This window comes from Argentina silus, assembly GCF_951799395.1.
Source record: "Argentina silus genome assembly, chromosome: 12".
NCBI lineage: Eukaryota > Metazoa > Chordata > Actinopteri > Argentiniformes > Argentinidae > Argentina > Argentina silus.
In genome coordinates this window covers 13400015-13415839 of record NC_139666.1, presented here as the reverse complement: position 1 = coordinate 13415839, position 15825 = coordinate 13400015, and the positions used below count along the sequence as shown (strand labels likewise).

The 15825-nt window shown below is 47.8% G+C and overlaps 2 protein-coding genes across 2 annotated transcripts; one reads left to right on the top strand and one right to left on the bottom strand.

Moving 5' to 3' along the window:
- Positions 1-406: 406 nt before the first annotated feature.
- Positions 407-3899, top strand: tsn (translin). Its single transcript, XM_083681670.1, has 6 exons — positions 407-598; positions 910-1003; positions 1105-1201; positions 1354-1469; positions 1561-1640; positions 2538-3899. The coding sequence occupies exons 1-6, from the start codon at positions 533-535 to the stop codon at positions 2766-2768; spliced, it is 684 nt and encodes a 227-aa protein (XP_083537796.1). The 5' UTR covers positions 407-532; the 3' UTR covers positions 2769-3899.
- Positions 3900-5795: 1896 nt separating this feature from the next.
- arhgef49 (Rho guanine nucleotide exchange factor 49) lies at positions 5796-15577 on the bottom strand (the record flags this gene model as incomplete). Its single annotated transcript, XM_083682601.1, has 6 exons — positions 5796-6627; positions 7003-7148; positions 7385-7965; positions 9079-9277; positions 10861-11038; positions 14004-15577. 6 exons carry the CDS (start codon positions 15575-15577, stop codon positions 5796-5798), a joined length of 3510 nt encoding a protein of 1169 aa, XP_083538727.1.
- Positions 15578-15825: the final 248 nt, after the last annotated feature.

The window sequence follows — 15825 nt, the reverse complement described above, 5'->3', positions numbered from 1 at the left end:
GGATAAACTACAGTGAATTTGTCTCTACTGTAAATATTGACTATGGTTTCCATCTGGTGGACATATTATCTCCATTACAGAGGATACATTTATAAAAAATCTATGTTTTTCACATCTTTCTATCTACTCTTTCAATATGATAGTCTATCATAAAGCGTACATTATGACAATAACTAATTGCAAATGCTGAAAGCATGAAGTTCATTGTTGCACTTTTGATTGTGGTGTTTTTCTTGATTAGATGAATAAATTACCACAACATTAAGATAATCTCTACTGCATATTTGACCCTTTTTTCTCTCACATGCACCCACACTACATATCTCGCACAAACATTTTTATTTTTTTGCACTGCAAAAGCGTGATGAGCGTAAATGATGACATCAACACTAAGCGACACCGACGAAGCACCCTCACACGCACGTTTTGTTTTTTGTTTAGCAACAAACTGGTCTGACAGCGAAGCCTTCTAACCAGCATATCTTTAGGGAGACAATTTACTAACGAAGTGTTAGACTGAAAATTGCGGAGGATGTCGGTCACTGAAATGTTCAACAACATTCAGGGTTTCCTGAGTGCGGACCAAGAAATAAGAGAGGTAACGTTAGCTAGTTACATGCAGCCACTTTTGGGATTTTTTTCTTGCTGGTCAACCGAGCTATTCAATATAGCTTGTGTGGTTTTGCTGGTTTTCTCTGTGTGTTACCATCAGCCAACAGTTAAAGTCGCATATTATGGGGAACAGCTTGCAAGACGGCTGTCTTTTGGTGCAAACAATGCAATAAAAGGTACCTAACGACATCAGCTAGCTAGCTAGCTAAGCTTGCTAACAGAATGGACGTGATTAATGTCACAAAGTACTTCAGCTACGTTTTTGCATAATTGAACACAGTGCATGTTCTCTTTCAGGACATTCGTAAAGTCGTCCAAGTCCTGGAGCAGACGGCAAGGGAGATCTTGACTGTGCTTCAGAGTGTGCATCAACCATCTGGCTTCAAAGACAGTAAGTGCACATGTATAGACCGCAGCACTCACTGATAATTGCGTGTCTTACCTCGCCTTGGCTTGTGATACCTTAGTCTATTTTCTTTTTGTCACATCCAGTTCCCATTAAATGCACAAAGGCCCGGGAGTTGTTCTGCACAGTCAGGACACACATTTCAGACCTGAAAACCAAATTCCCAGTGGAGCAGTATTACAGGTACATAAAATCATATTCCGAAGTAGAAGATATATTTGCATATCTTTTAATTATAACAAGAAGCTGTTATGCACCACATCTCTTTTCATATACTAGTTACCATTGACATAAGATTGTTCTTTTTAATCATCTGACCTGGGCGTGGCCTCTAGGTTCCATGAGCACTGGAGGTTTGTTCTGCAGCGCCTGGCATTCCTTGCTGCCTTTGTGGTCTACCTGGAGAGTGAATCTCTGGTGATACGGGAAGAGGTGGCACAAATACTAGGAAGTAAGTATTCGCTTTCCAACCTGATTAATGCTGTTTCAGTCATTCTTCAGCCGTTTGCTGTTCTGTAGCACTCATTCCTTTTATCTTGCAGTTGAAGTGGTCAGAGAGAAAGGATTCCATCTGGATGTTGAAGATTACCTTGCGGGGGTGCTGATCATGGCCAGTGAACTGGTGAGAGTGAATTCAGTTGCTTTACCCCTACATTATAGTCTTTATAGTATCTGATACCATTAATTAATTCCTGAAATGGCCGGACTCACCGCCTCCGCCATCAGGCCTCTGCAGCTCATCCGGTGTTCAATCTCCTCAAATTCTCCCATGTCACGCCCCTCCTCTGCACCCTCCACTGGCTCCAGGTAGCAGTTCGCATCAGATTCAAGACCCTGGTGCTCGCCTACCGGGCGACAAAGGGAACAGCCCCTCCCTACTTGCAAGCAATGGTTAGCCCCCAAACCCCTGCACGATCACTCCGCTCTACCACCTCGGCTGCCCGCCTAGCACCGCCGCCTATACATGGATGCAGCGGCCGTGCTACTTGGTCATGGCTATTCACTGTCCTGGCGCCCCGCTGGTGGAATGAGCTTCCCACCACTGTCAGGACTGCAGAGTCACTACTGATGCTACCGTAGATTGAAAACCCATCTCTTCAGGCTACATCTTAACAGTCCCTCCTAAAGACCTCTTCACCCCCACAACCCCCCCTGTACTAACCCTAACCCCAACCCTTGAGACCTCTTCACCCCCACTACCCCTCTGTACAAGTTCTCTCCTGTTAATAATAAAATAAAATAAAAATGGCTTCTAGCATTACGACTGCCAATGGCCCCTGGTGTGAGCATTGATTACTTTGTCTTATGATAACTGTTGGATAGATGATTCACTTACTTAAACAAATGTATTTGTTGTAAGTCGCTTTGGATAAAGGCATCTGCTAAATGCCGTAAATGTAAATGAAATCTGGTTGTTTACTGTGCATAATGTGCAGTTTGCTCATACAAGCAACTTTTCTAAGATGGCAAATATGAGTATATAGGTCTATAGCTAATTGCTTGTTCTACCCCTCTCTAGTCTCGACTGGCGGTGAACAGTGTGACAGCTGGGGATTACACCCGACCCCTCCGCATCTCTAACTTTATCAACGAGCTGGACTCGGGCTTCCGCCTGCTCAACCTCAAGAACGACCCTCTGCGCAAACGCTATGACGGCCTTAAGTATGATGTGAAGAAGATTGAGGAGGTGGTCTATGACCTGTCCATTCGTGGCCTGTCCAAGGAGCAGGAGGCTGAGGGGGAAAAGTAGAGCTGCATGGGATGGAGGAGGAGGAGAAGGAGAAGGAGAAGAAGGAGAAGGAGAAGGAGAAGGAGAAGGAGGAGGGCCACAGGGGTGCTTTCCACGGCTGGGTCGTCTCCATGAGTGGGACAGTGGAGACTTGACCTGGAGCAGGAATTGTGTGTGTGTGTGTGTGTGTTTCTAAATGCATACATCACACAGTGTGCCTATTATTATGTTTTATTGGATGTAGGTGTTGCTATTGTTGAAGTCATACATTTTGTACTGGTCACCTTCCGTGTATTGATGTTTATTAAATTCAAGGAGTGCTGACATGGTTTAGACCACCCATAGAAAAGAGGAAGAACACTTTGAACAGCCTATGTTTTTGAAGTGCGTGAGCAAAGAGATTATTTTGTGAAATTTGTTTGCCAAAAGCCAGCTAAAGTAGGCTAATACAGGAACCTCCATTTGTCTAGTTTGGTCCCTGTTTTGTGCTGATAACTTACATTGTTCAAACAATCAATCCAAGAGAGGCAGAGCCAAAGAAACGTCAAGAGGCACAAAAGCAGAGATCTAAGGCCATTTGCTATGCTGTCTTTTTATTTTTTTATTTTTTACTGTTTGTCATCTGTTATGAGCCATTAACACAACAGCATGGTGCTTGCAAAATATTGTCAAATGTTTGTTTCTTGTTCTAGTGTCAGCGGTGCCTCATTTGTTCTCCAAGGTATTGTGGAATGCCCAGTGCTCCTGAAACACTTGGTCAGATCAGAATGGTGTTGACAATATAGATTTTCATCACTCAGCAGGCATGACAGTCTCAGACAGAAGCAGAGAAATGGCGCACTCACTCAAGGCAAAGCTCTCAAATGTCTTAAATGTTGATTTTGATACTTTGTAATGGCAACTTCTGTGCATTTGTATGTACATTACTGTAGTTACACTCTAGTAACTAGATTTAGTGTTTTGTTGCACTTTTCCAATGTGTTCTTCTTTCCATAAATAATGAGTGAAAACATGACAGCTTACAAATAATTCCATTTGACTCACCATAGTACCGTACATAGTACCATAAGTCAAGTTCCATTTAGAGTACTGTTAGTGTCATTTCTGTATTAGAGCCTTTGTGAGTGTTATTTAGAAAAATAAAAGTTGCAAATAAATATTTCTGCATCATGATAGTGTTTTGTTGGGAGGGAAAATACAGAGGCAATTAACAGATCAATATTTCATGTCATTTTTTAATATAATACATAATATATTACCTAACAGAAATATTACATTAGGTCTTTGAAATACAGAGGAAAAACATTGTACAACTCAGCAGATCTAGACTGAAAAGGGTCCTCTCACACTTACACACAGCGCCTTCCCATGTATTGTGGTAATGTCTTTGTGGAACAATATGGAAGCTGAGAGAATTCTAACAGTGTTAATGCCATTGGAAGGTGGGGAACAGTAACAGGCAGTAATCTACACACCATTTTCTGCCCGAAAACACTGATTACTGAACCTTGTTTACCTGTGCTACTCCTTGACTAAACATAATCAGATAGTATAAGTATGTTACATTTGGTTGATAAGTATTGCCTTGACCTGCTAAAGTCAGCTGTGGTGGAATGTTTTCCTAACATAAGAGATCTGTAATTGAACAATAAAACAGAATAAAGCTTTTCATAAACTGTAGATAGTGTTACTGGAGAGCACCCTCAAACCATTCTCTGGATCTAGAATTCAATTAATTATAAAGTGCGTCAAACAGAAAGAAGAGCCTTCAGACACATGGCATAAAAACACATGTTAGGAGTAAGGAAATCACACAGGGACCAAGGGCACAGGTAGATGAGACACTGTAGTAGCAGCTATATAGAATGATCAGTATTGCCTGTAACATTAGCTTTACTGTAAGTGCCTTTCTGCTACCTGGGGCAGAGGGCAGTCTAGCCATTTCCCAATATTCAACATGATTGTGACTGACAAGTGAACACCTTTGTATTCCTTAACTCAAGAGTGAACTGAAAATCCAAGGCACAAAAAGCTCATCATTTCCCTTCTGCTAGTCACAGGATCACAGGAACATTTGAGTAGAGTTCAAATAACCATAGTCCTGGTTGCCTGTTTTTCCATCTCCACTATGGCCATGCTCAGTTACGAGTAAAATGCTTTGAGAGTTTGAATGACATTGAGAGAGCAGGTGACGATGCCCCCAGGGGCTGACCCAGGGGCTGACCCAGGGGCTGACCCAGGCCTGGGGTTGAAGAGCACCGTCTTGCTCAGCTGTAGCTCATCTGTGTCACAGAGGTTACTATCCCACACCTAGCTTGACACAATCTTTAAAAAAACTAAATAAATTAGACATGTTGGCAGAGTTTATTGCTGCATTGTGACTTGACCCAAGCACAGTGATTTGTATTTATTATTAGGGTCAACCTGACGGACACTGCCTGGTCTTCTTTCCTGGCAGTGGACAGTACAGTGCTACAGAAAAAGACAGGGAAAAATAATAACAAAGAAGGAAGAGGGCAGTGGCTTACCTTGGTCAGACAAACAAAAACAAAAAGGTTTTCTTTGCTAAGTTGTGGTCCAAGTCCCCATTGTATAATTAACAGTAGTTTTCCCCACTCATTTGTGCATTTTCATTACAACATTACAGAGTTTCAACGTATCTTTTTAAACCATGATTTCCGCAATCATGTTCAATCATGCTGTTCAACACAGACAGCCCGTCATAATACTGAAAACACCAACAGTATCCCTTTCTTCAAGAGCAAACGGTTTTTACAATCAAGGCCGACAGTGTTCCCAACCAAGTCTCCTTTTTGGTCATCCAAGTGGTTGATTTTCATCCATGTTGTGACAGTGTGGCGCACTTGCAGTTTTGTAGAAAAAAAGTGCTATCCTTCTGGACAGTCACAAGCCTCAGACAGACCCCTCCCTACAACCTCTGAAACCCCAGGTCCACCAATCAGAAACGTGGTCAGTTCTTAGAGCAGTAGTAGGTGTATTTACACTAGTGTCCGGCCAGACAGGCCAGGGAGGGTTCAGGGCCCTGTCTCAGGACCGGCCCTGGTTTGTGTTGATCATGATATTGGGTAGCGCGTTGCGTCTCTTCCTCCAGGGCCCCAGGTCACGGGTGTACCTCTTAATCTGACGGAACCACTGCTGCGTGCGCGATTTGTCTGATGCCCGGAAAACAAAGGCTTCCCGCCGGATGTCCAGCACCTCAAAGGTGTCCTCGCAGTCAGGGTCCACTGACACCACGCAGTTGGCCAGGTGGATGGGCTCTCGCAGCACGGTGAACTTCCCGCTGCTCTTGTCTTTGATGAGCACCAGCACACCGTCTCGCACGCAGTCCATGGGCTCCTGCTGCTGCAGCTCCCCCTTGGCCCCCCCGTCCGTCTGTCCTGCCCCCTCCCCAGGTCTCTGTGTGCGCACCATCAGCAGGCTCTGGACATTCTGGAACTTGAGGGCCTTGCTCCCCTTCTTCACCCACTGGCCGTCGGCCGGCTGGGAGAGCTGTAGGGGCCCCTCCATGACGAAGCGCGTGTTCTCCCTGGCCCAGCCCACCGTCTTCATCGACATCTCCCTCATTTCGATGTTGATGACCTCGCGGTTCTTGCGGCTCTCGCGGCGGAAGGAGCGCAGCGACCAGGTGAGGGTGCCCTCCTGCTTGGTCTTCATGTTGATGTGCTCCAGGTGGGACTCCACGCGGCTCTTGGCCTCGCGCAGCCTGGCGTGGTCGGGGTGGCACTCCGTAGTGGCCTTGCTGATGCGGCTCAGCAGGAGAGGGTACTTGGTGACGCGCTGGAGGGGCGCCATGAGGAACGAGCGCAGGTTCATACGCCGCAGGGCAGTGTTGTCATTCTGGGACACGTCCAGGAAGATCCTTGGAGAGGAGGAAAGGAGGAGTGAGAGAGAGGCAGGAAGAGAGAGTAACGTTAACTAACGGTTTGATTTGGAGATGTGGCTGGATCTAAAAATAGTAATGACTCCAGCACTTTTCTCAAAATAGATCCAGTTATGAATTAATGATAGCTTTCTGTCTCTACCATTAAGAACAACACAGTGTAGTCGCACCTTAGGTTTCAAAGCAACTGTTCCCCTACTCCCAACACAATAAGAGGGCAGGAATTATGAGAATGCTGTGCAGAGGAAAAGTATTTCCACAGCCATTTCATTTCCTTCCATCCTGTCTATGAATATGGAAAAGTAAAACATCTAAGTTCCTTTACTAACACAAGTGCTACTTTTCACCCTTTACCTCAGCAGCTCTTTCTCCTTCTCCAGGGAGTTGAGCATGTTGACTGAGGTGGACTGCTGTAGACAGTACGTCTGGAAGGCAGGCAGCATGTTGACAAACTCTAGGAAGATCTCCCCGATGCACACTGTCAGCAGGTCCTCATCCGCCTGCAGAGGAACAACAGAGTCAATGCTAAGGCCACATTTTGATACTGTGTGTACCACACTCACTGTATTTTGTACTGAATGAAACAAATAGTATTTATGTACCTACTTGACTGTATATTGTACTATACGAGTTAATATGAACATGTGGAATGATGAATAAATATGAAGTATGACATATTGATGAATCACAGACACTGATATAGAATAACATGAGTAATGTAGTCTGTCTGTGTCACCTGGTCGAAGGCCTGGTCGATGCTGTCCTGCAGGTGTTCAGTGAAGCGGTCGTTGACGTCTATGAGCTCCTGAACATTGCTGAACACCACAGTCAGCTGTTCCGAGGTGAGCAGCCCTGCGCTCTGCATGGGGCAGTAGAACTCCTCCTTGATGATGCGAAGGTCCTCTCCGTAGCTGGACTCAGTGTTGAGGAACTCCAGGATGGCCTCTTTACGCTCGGTGCGTAGCTTGGAGCAGCGTTCACACATGCCCTCCCCACGGGGAGCCCCAACCCCGTCCCTCTGGCCACAGTCGGGGCAGGGTCGCTGGGCCTCCCAGGCCCTGAGGGAGGCGGAGGGCCTCTTCCAGCCGCGGGCCAGGCCCGGCCCAATGCCACTGTCCACCCGCTCCACATCCGTCCCTCCGCTGCGCCGGCGGGGCTCCTCCTCCTCCTCGCGCTCGTCACTCAGGCCGACCACACCGCTGTCAGCACTCAGGCTGCTGAAGGTGCTCCAGCGGTGCTGCCCAGCGCGCGTCACGCCCAGGCCCCCGACACGCTCCTCCCCACGGGGCTCAGAACGCACCCTGACCGTCGCAGGTGCTGTGGACACACACACACACACACACACAGACACACACACACACACACACACCAAAGTTAGTCTACATTTTATCGTGCACTTGAACATTTAAAACATTTAGTATCATGTCAAAATGATAAAATGAACACAGATATTTAAAATACTATCTCCCGTCCCAATCATCATCCCACCTCAAGGTTTAACCTTTGTCCTGGCAACTATGTATGTCAATAGTGCACGGGTCAACATTAACATATGGCGTATTGAAGAACATATGTCCTCCTTGTTTGATGGGGGCAGGGTGTTGGCAAGGGAATTGAGGAGTGAACACACAGAAATACTCAAAGGCAACATCAATATTCTGTTATATCAGAGAGGTTCAACAGACCTCTCCTTGAGAAAGGAGACCACAGAGGCTTGTAATTTTCATATTCTTTTAAACAGGACCATATTAAAATGTCAGGGTTTATTTGCAGGCCTCTGAAAGTTGCCATTTAAAACTGCACGCGATAGGTTACAGTGATTCAGCGGCCTGCACAGCATCTGAGGAAAACAGAGACTCTAAATTCAAGTGCAGTGATTTGGAAAGATAGAAGCTGGAGGCAGTTGTTATATAGCAGAACTTCCAACACTGCAGCATTGAAGTCTAATGTAAAGCTGAGGGCAGCACTTTCCACAGCCAGTGAGGTCATAGGGGGTGATAACATTTGTGACAGAACCCCCTCAGGTCAGGCTCATGGCTGTGTTTTGTTAAAGCTGACTTATTGTTAGTGTCTCTCTGCCTCTGCCTGCACTACATGGGATACATGCCAAATAACGTCCCTGGAAAGACTGCCCATCACTAAGACTGCCCATCACATCCTCCCACTAAACTACATAAACATCTCACCATCCCACTCCAGTCTTCAGTAGGATGATGAGTTGTTGTTTATGTAGTTTAGTTTTTTATGTAGTTTAGTGGAAGGATGTGTTGTCAGGATTGGCTAGCAAGACGTGGAGCTTGTGTCACTCATTAATTAAAAGGATGCAGGATACTCATCATTGTACAATCGTAGAATAGGGCCTGCCCTGCCACTCAAAAAGCTCATCACATCGGCCTTTTTTATACCCAATAAAGTTCGGTTTCCACTTACCGCTGTCCCTGTCCCTGCGCTGGCTGTGGAGGCGTGCGGCCGCAGCGATCTTCATTTCAAGCTGTTTGCGCTTGGCGGCGTCGGCGGGCATGGGGTCGCTGTAGTGGGGCCGGAGGCGGCACTCGCGCTGGGCCCTCACCGTCTCTGCCGGCTCATAGGCTGCGTCCGAGCTGGAGCGCCTGCAGCCCAGTCCAGAGTGCTGCTGCTTAATGGACAGAGAGAGAGAGAGAGAGAGAGAGACCTGTCAATCAAGCGCTCACATCAACCTGGTGTTGGCTGAGAAAAGCAATCAGAGAATTGCCAGTATTGATGGAGAAGGAGAACGCCACGCGAGAGGCCATAGGAAGCGTACAGGCCTTGGGGGAGTGGAACACGTCTTGCCAGCCTACTGTGATAGAGTAGTCCTGGTAATGGAGTAATCAGGGGCTGAATCTCAACGGATATTGATCCCTGCTGAAGCATGTAGGTCTGACAAATGAGATGGTGTGAATATTGCTGAGACACTGACTCTACAGTAGGCCTTCTTCTTGTTCTTGAGAGTCTCACAGAGACATTGCTGGCGAAGCCTTGTAGATAGGAGAAAATCCTCAAATGACTGAAGCTATTTGCTGTGTCTATCCTTGCTTAAGACGAGCATTGGAATTTCCCAGCACATAACCACCGTATAATGGCACAATACTAAGACTAGGTGCAAGGTTTCCACTGGTGGCTCTCCAAGCATTGTTGCATACATCATGGCCCTCAGCGTTAAACGATGGAGCAGGTGAAAGGGTCATCACCGTGACACCTGACCCCTCACCTCTGCAGATGTAGATCTGTTATCCATCATGGATCTCCAATGGAATTGACTAGCAATGCTAACAATGACTGATCAATGCTTGATAATTGTCATTGATTATTTAAAAAAATGCTTCTATCCAGGCTCCCTGGTTCTTAGCATCCCTAGTGATGAACAGCTAGCTACCAGACCTATGAATGATCAACATTAAACAACATGTGAAACTGAAGGGCAAAGGGGTGTGTTCTCATATCCTATAAGAGGACGGGAAATAAGACACTTAGGGCTCAGGTGTCGTACCGAATAATCAATGACGAGGTTGCGGGAATTAATGAATCGCGGTCATGACTGAGAAAGCGCTACGGCATTCTACATGCATTAAAGCTGCTGCATGCAACACTGAGCTATTTGCACGAGCAACGGTGGAACACACAATGTTAGCATACCTTCTCACCTACAGCATCCTTCCTCATACAAAACACATGCCGGCCATACAGCAAACAAGCCTGTCGATGCTGCCCCTCAAACCCGGCAGAGACGCCTCGGATTATAGCACAAATTAACACAATGCAGCAGCAGTCGGCTAGCGTCTCCTGCAGCGAGACCGGAGGACAGCCAGCAGAGCAGAACATAAGAGATGAAATGAGGAGCACAGTTACCACCATCAACCTGCTATTTAATCCTGTTTGAGTCCCATTCTCAGACGCTGAGCTGTGAGGAGCGCTGCATGCTAGCGGTTGTCAGGGTTTCATCACAAGACCCCCGTGTGGATGTGTGTGTGTGTGTGTGTGTGTGTAGCCGCCTGCGCAGTCCTCCAGCCTCAGCCATCCTCACATACCCCTGTGTGTGTGTATGTGCGTGTTCTATAGCCAACTGCTGTCCTCAGCATGGTGAGTGAGTGAGAGGTAGAGAGAGAGAGAGAGAGAGAGAGAGAGAGAGAGACAGAGGGTCAAACTGCAAATGAAAAAAGGAGGGGGGAAGGAGACAGAGAGAGATATCCTTACACATTCTGCTAGTTCCTCTCCTCCTGCAGGCTCGTCGCAAGCCTCCGCTCCGCAGGCCGTCGTTGTCATGGAGACGGCGGAGGATTGACAGTCCAGTGGCAGAGCAGTGATGTCAGCGCTGTCGTCCTGGTCACCTGACAGCCTGACGGGGGCCTCGGCAGCGATCTCTGCACTGCAGCTGGGGAGAGAGAGAGAAATCGAGAGAGAGGGAGAGGGAGATGAAGGGGGGAAGACGGCAAGGATAGAATTATGATTCCTGGCACCTCTCTCCTCTCCTCCCACCATCCGTATCATTCAGTTTCACCCCCCTCCCCCGCATCTCCCCTCCCTCCTTTCTCTCCTAACCCATCCTCCCTTCCACCCCTGCAGGGGGGTCTTGGCCACACCACAGCAGAGGGGCTCAGAGGTAGGGCTAATTAGACACATCAATTCACATTAACACCTGCACTCCTCGACCACAGGGCAGGACACGGGGCCGTGTGGCTGGGCCTGCATCGTACATCTCTCTCATTCCTTTGTGTGCTGGGCAGCTATGCTCTGAGCACATGTAGACCGGGTGCACCCAGACACACTGCCTCTCTCTCTCTCTCTCTCTCTCTCTCTCTCTCTGCATAGAGCACCGACACTGTGCTCTGAATGAACATGAGCACACACCAGTCTGCCACAAGGATGCTGTCTGTAATCACACTGGCCTAGACTGCACTGCACATACTGTGTGTTGGAGACAAACCATAAATCTTTTGTTATCATATCTACCTTGATATTAAAGTAAGGCAAGAGTAAGAGTAATTGCTGTTGGCCAAGGATGTAAACTCTACCAACGCCATTTATAATTAAAGATCTTAATCATTTTTTGTAAATTGTTATGGATCTACAGTATAGAGTATAATAATTTGGTATTTAGGTATTAGCTTTATCTTGTCATATTATCAGATAAAACCCCTCAAAAACCCCTCATATTATCAGATAAACCCTCTGTGTCTAGCCTCATTTGACCTGCCAAAATGCAACACTCTTTAGCCTGTCATATTAAATAACGCATCTCCTTAGTGAATTTGCATGAAGTCTCAATTAATTAGCTCTTACACAACTCTCTCCTGTCTGAAGCCCTCCCAGAAACCAGTGAATGCTGAGCTTGCCATGTCAATTACATAGAAATAATCCTGAGATCCTGCTGACGTGTCAGAACATCTGACTGCACCACCTTCACACACTCTCTCTCTCTCTCTCACACACACACACACACACACACACCAGTGTAACACCACCAACTAACCCTGACACAATTACCAAACTGGTGGTTCTTAAACAACAAAGACCCCCCCCCAAAAAAAGAAAAAAAAATGCCAGGGGCAAGGATGCAGAAATAATTAGTTTGCTCCTTTTCAAAGCAGCAATAAAACAGCCATAATGTTTCTAGTTGGAACAACTGTCATAAAGAAAGCCTTTCCTTGAAGATATTACCTGTCATTCGGGATGATTCATGAGGCAATAAACTGAAACTTAATTTATTAGCACATGACCGTGTATGATGCATCACATCCCTGTAATAGAATGTGACATTGACATTTGTATATAGCCATAGCAATATTATGTGTATGTCGCTCTAATGCAGACAATGCAATACATCTTTTATTTCTTTTATTCACATTTGCAGAAATACAGGAAACTAAAAGAAAGCTCACATAAGAGCCCTGTTAACAGAAGAGATTCCTGTTCCATTGTATGGTACAGTCTGTGCAATAAAAGACAATAGGATTGTAATTGCCTTGTGAAAGACCCATCAGACTTGCACAGTTCGATAGCCACAGCCTAGTAGGGTCACATGGAGCATGAACAAGAGAGACACTTGTTTTGTAGAATCTTAAATCCTTAGAACCAGGCCCTGGGTGCATATGCATAGCATTAGATTAATTAATTAATTAAGTAATAATCAACTCTATGCTACTTAAATATTCAATAAGCTGGAAGCTATCGGAGGTCAAATAAAAATCCATAACGTATATATAATGTATCAGAGCAGGGAAATATAGTATTAGTACAAGCAATATGGAATATTAATCCTTGTTGAAAAGCTCTCATAAATTCTGGACTTGACATTCTGCGGGGATGAGAAACTAGAAAATCATATAGCTTTCCTGTCTGGAGAAGACACACATCTCTCCTGGTTTCACACAGCTCAGTCCTCAACGTCCATCACCACTACTAGCACTGCAGACTACAGACAAAGGTATGAGGTGGAGTGGATCTTGACTGGGAGGGAGAGAGGCATGTCTGACAGAAGAAACATAAGTACACAAGGCGATCCTTTCATTGTCACCAGCCACAACTTATAGTCCTATAAGTCTTCTCTGCTCAGTGTGCTTGTGTGTGTGTGTGTGTGTGTGTGTGTGTGTGTGTGCATGCCTGTGGGACTTGGAAGGGTGCCAGATAATGGCCTATGATGGCCGCCAAAACAGACTCTGCGTCCTGCTCCTTGATTTGCTCGACCACGCCAGACTGAACTCTCCATCTGTTTAGCAAACAGTATGCCCACCACAGCTGTCAGTGAGAGAAGGAGCGTGGGGGAGGAGGGGGTGCCAGGCTGAAGTGCCAATCCAATCCACTACCATCATGTGAGCCTATGGAGACGTGTCAGACTTGAGACACTGGCACAGCTACAGCAACACTCTGATGGCCAACCCTGTTAGCTCTAACAGCTGTTAGAAGAAGCTGAGATAAATCAATACCAACACAAACGCTAATGTCGCCCCTGCAGAAAACTGCCGCAGCGCCCACCATGAGATCCAATTTCACCATCAAAGAGCATTAATAGATCTGAAAACAAGCTTTCTTCGGCAGAATGGTGTATAGTCGTCTTAAATTAAACCCACACAGTGTCCAACCAGTAAACAAATAGGTGTTATTTTCAACTCAATTCTTGTCTTTTCTTTTCTTGTATATGATTTCTTCACATGGCTGAGGTCCAACTGAATTTCATTATTTTTTTTTTCATTATTTTTCTTTGACTCTTATCAAGTAAGCCTTCTACAAAGCAATAAAGCAGCATAATGAGCAAAACTGGATAGGAAAACCTCTTCTGCAGGGACACAGTTTAGTATTAACAAAAATACCCCAACACAAAAATAAAAACATTTACTCACCCCTTTTTGAAGAGGTCCAGGGCCGAGCCGATGAGGCCGTCCTTCATCTTGTAGATCTTGGCTCCGTAGCTGGAGAGGTCTGTGCCGTCCAGGAGGAGGGCAGGGCAGCAGCTGGAGGGGCCTTCATTGCTCTCCCTGCGGGGAGGGAAGGGGACAGCCACTGCTGTGTCCACCACACTCGCACTGGGCCTGGTCTCCTCCTCTGTCGCCCTGTCTGGGGCAGAGCTGGAGCTGGAGCTGGAGCTGGAGCTGGAGCTGGAGCTGGCCAGGGGCTGGAGGGGAGAACGGGCAGTGGGGCCTATGCATATAGGGGAGGATGTACTCCGAGTTCTGGTTGTGAGCTCCACCACTCTCCCCTCTCTGACGTCCGTGTGACAGGGGGGCTCCTCAGGGGTGCTGTCAGTCAGAATGCTCTCACTGCCTGTCCAGTCTCTGGCTGGGCTCTGGCTGCCAGGCCCAGGCTCTTTTGAGAGCGATTCTCCATCAATGCTACCCTGACTCTGCCCGATCTCTCTTTGCCTCATCCTCTTAAACTCCTCAAAGGTAGGGATGTGCAGGCGGCCAATGGGGGGCCTCTTGCGTTCCACTGTCGGCTCAGAGCCGTTCCCAGTGATGGACTCCATTGTGTAGGACTTGGCCATGCCCGGGGTCTCCGGGGTCTCCGGGGAGGCCGTGGAGGCGTGGAGAGCCAGGTTGGGGGTGCTGTTCTGGCGGCGGAGCTGCAGGCGCCTCATGACCTCCTGCTTGATCTCCTCTGGGCTGGTGATGCGGCGGGCACACAGGTGTCTCCCCCCGGCCGGGTAGAGGTGGGGGGACGCCTCTCTCTCAGATGACCCTAGCAAGACAGACGGGGTGCCCGGGGTCACCTGAGGTCGCAGGGGTTTTAGGGGCTCGGCTGCACGCGCACTTTGGAGGCGGAGTTTCTCCCTCAGGCCCTTCCTGGCGTTGGCGTTCACGCCCCACTCGTCCACGCCGGGGAATAGCCACTGAGGGAAAAGGGGCAGGTCCTTCCTCACCAGCCCACGACGGGGGTAGAAGGCCAGGCTCTCCGGGGAGGACACCATGCCGTACACCTGGGGCCCCTCTGGGGGCCCGTCATACCAATGGCTGGTGGCCGTGCAGCGGAAGATAAACTCACTGTCCACGCTCCTGTAGGGGGCGCCGCTGAGCGCGTAGAGGCCTGGCTCAGACATGGCGTTGTTCCAGTTGAGGTTCTCCATGCTGCGGTACAGCCTGCTACTGCTGCCTGTGTTGGCACAGGGCCCAGGGTCAGACCCCAGCCTGGCCTCAGGGTGCCTGGGTTGGTGCTGCATACTGCTGGTGGAGCAGTACCTCAGCCCCAGGTTGGTGAGCAGGGCACTGCTGTTACACCTAGGCGTGACAGGGCATGGGCTGGGCACCCCCTGCATGCCGGGGTAGGGTGGTGCACTGTGGCCAGGGAAGCGGGAGAGGGGGGCAGGCAGGTCGGTGAAGCATGGCTCCAGGTCCATGGTGCAGCCAGCAGGCGAGCCGGCAGAAGAGTACTCACATTGCGGGGCCTTCACGTCTGGCATGGCTGCAGTCTGAGCCACCATCCTTCAGAGAGAGGCGCCGGGACGCTGGCCCTGCGGGTGACAGCACATGAAGGCATGAGCAGGAAGGCTGAAGCATGAGCACTTCAGACACACACACACACACACACACACACACACACACACACACAGACACTCACAAACATGCCATTAAGTGCATGAAAATGTTGTAAATGTCAACTATTCACAGCTGATAATAGACAAAAATGTTATCTGAAGGACGGACAGTGAGGGCCAATGAGGCAACGTTA

Excerpts from the sequence above, each read along its gene's own strand:
- tsn (XM_083681670.1), top strand. The coding sequence starts at position 533 with ATGTCGGTCACTGAAATGTTCAACAACATTCAGGGTTTCCTGAGTGCG. Across the intron at positions 1,004-1,104 it reads ACCATCTGGCTTCAAAGACA|TTCCCATTAAATGCACAAAG; the intron begins GTAAGTGCACAT and ends TGTCACATCCAG. Across the intron at positions 1,202-1,353 it reads CCAGTGGAGCAGTATTACAG|GTTCCATGAGCACTGGAGGT; the intron begins GTACATAAAATC and ends CGTGGCCTCTAG.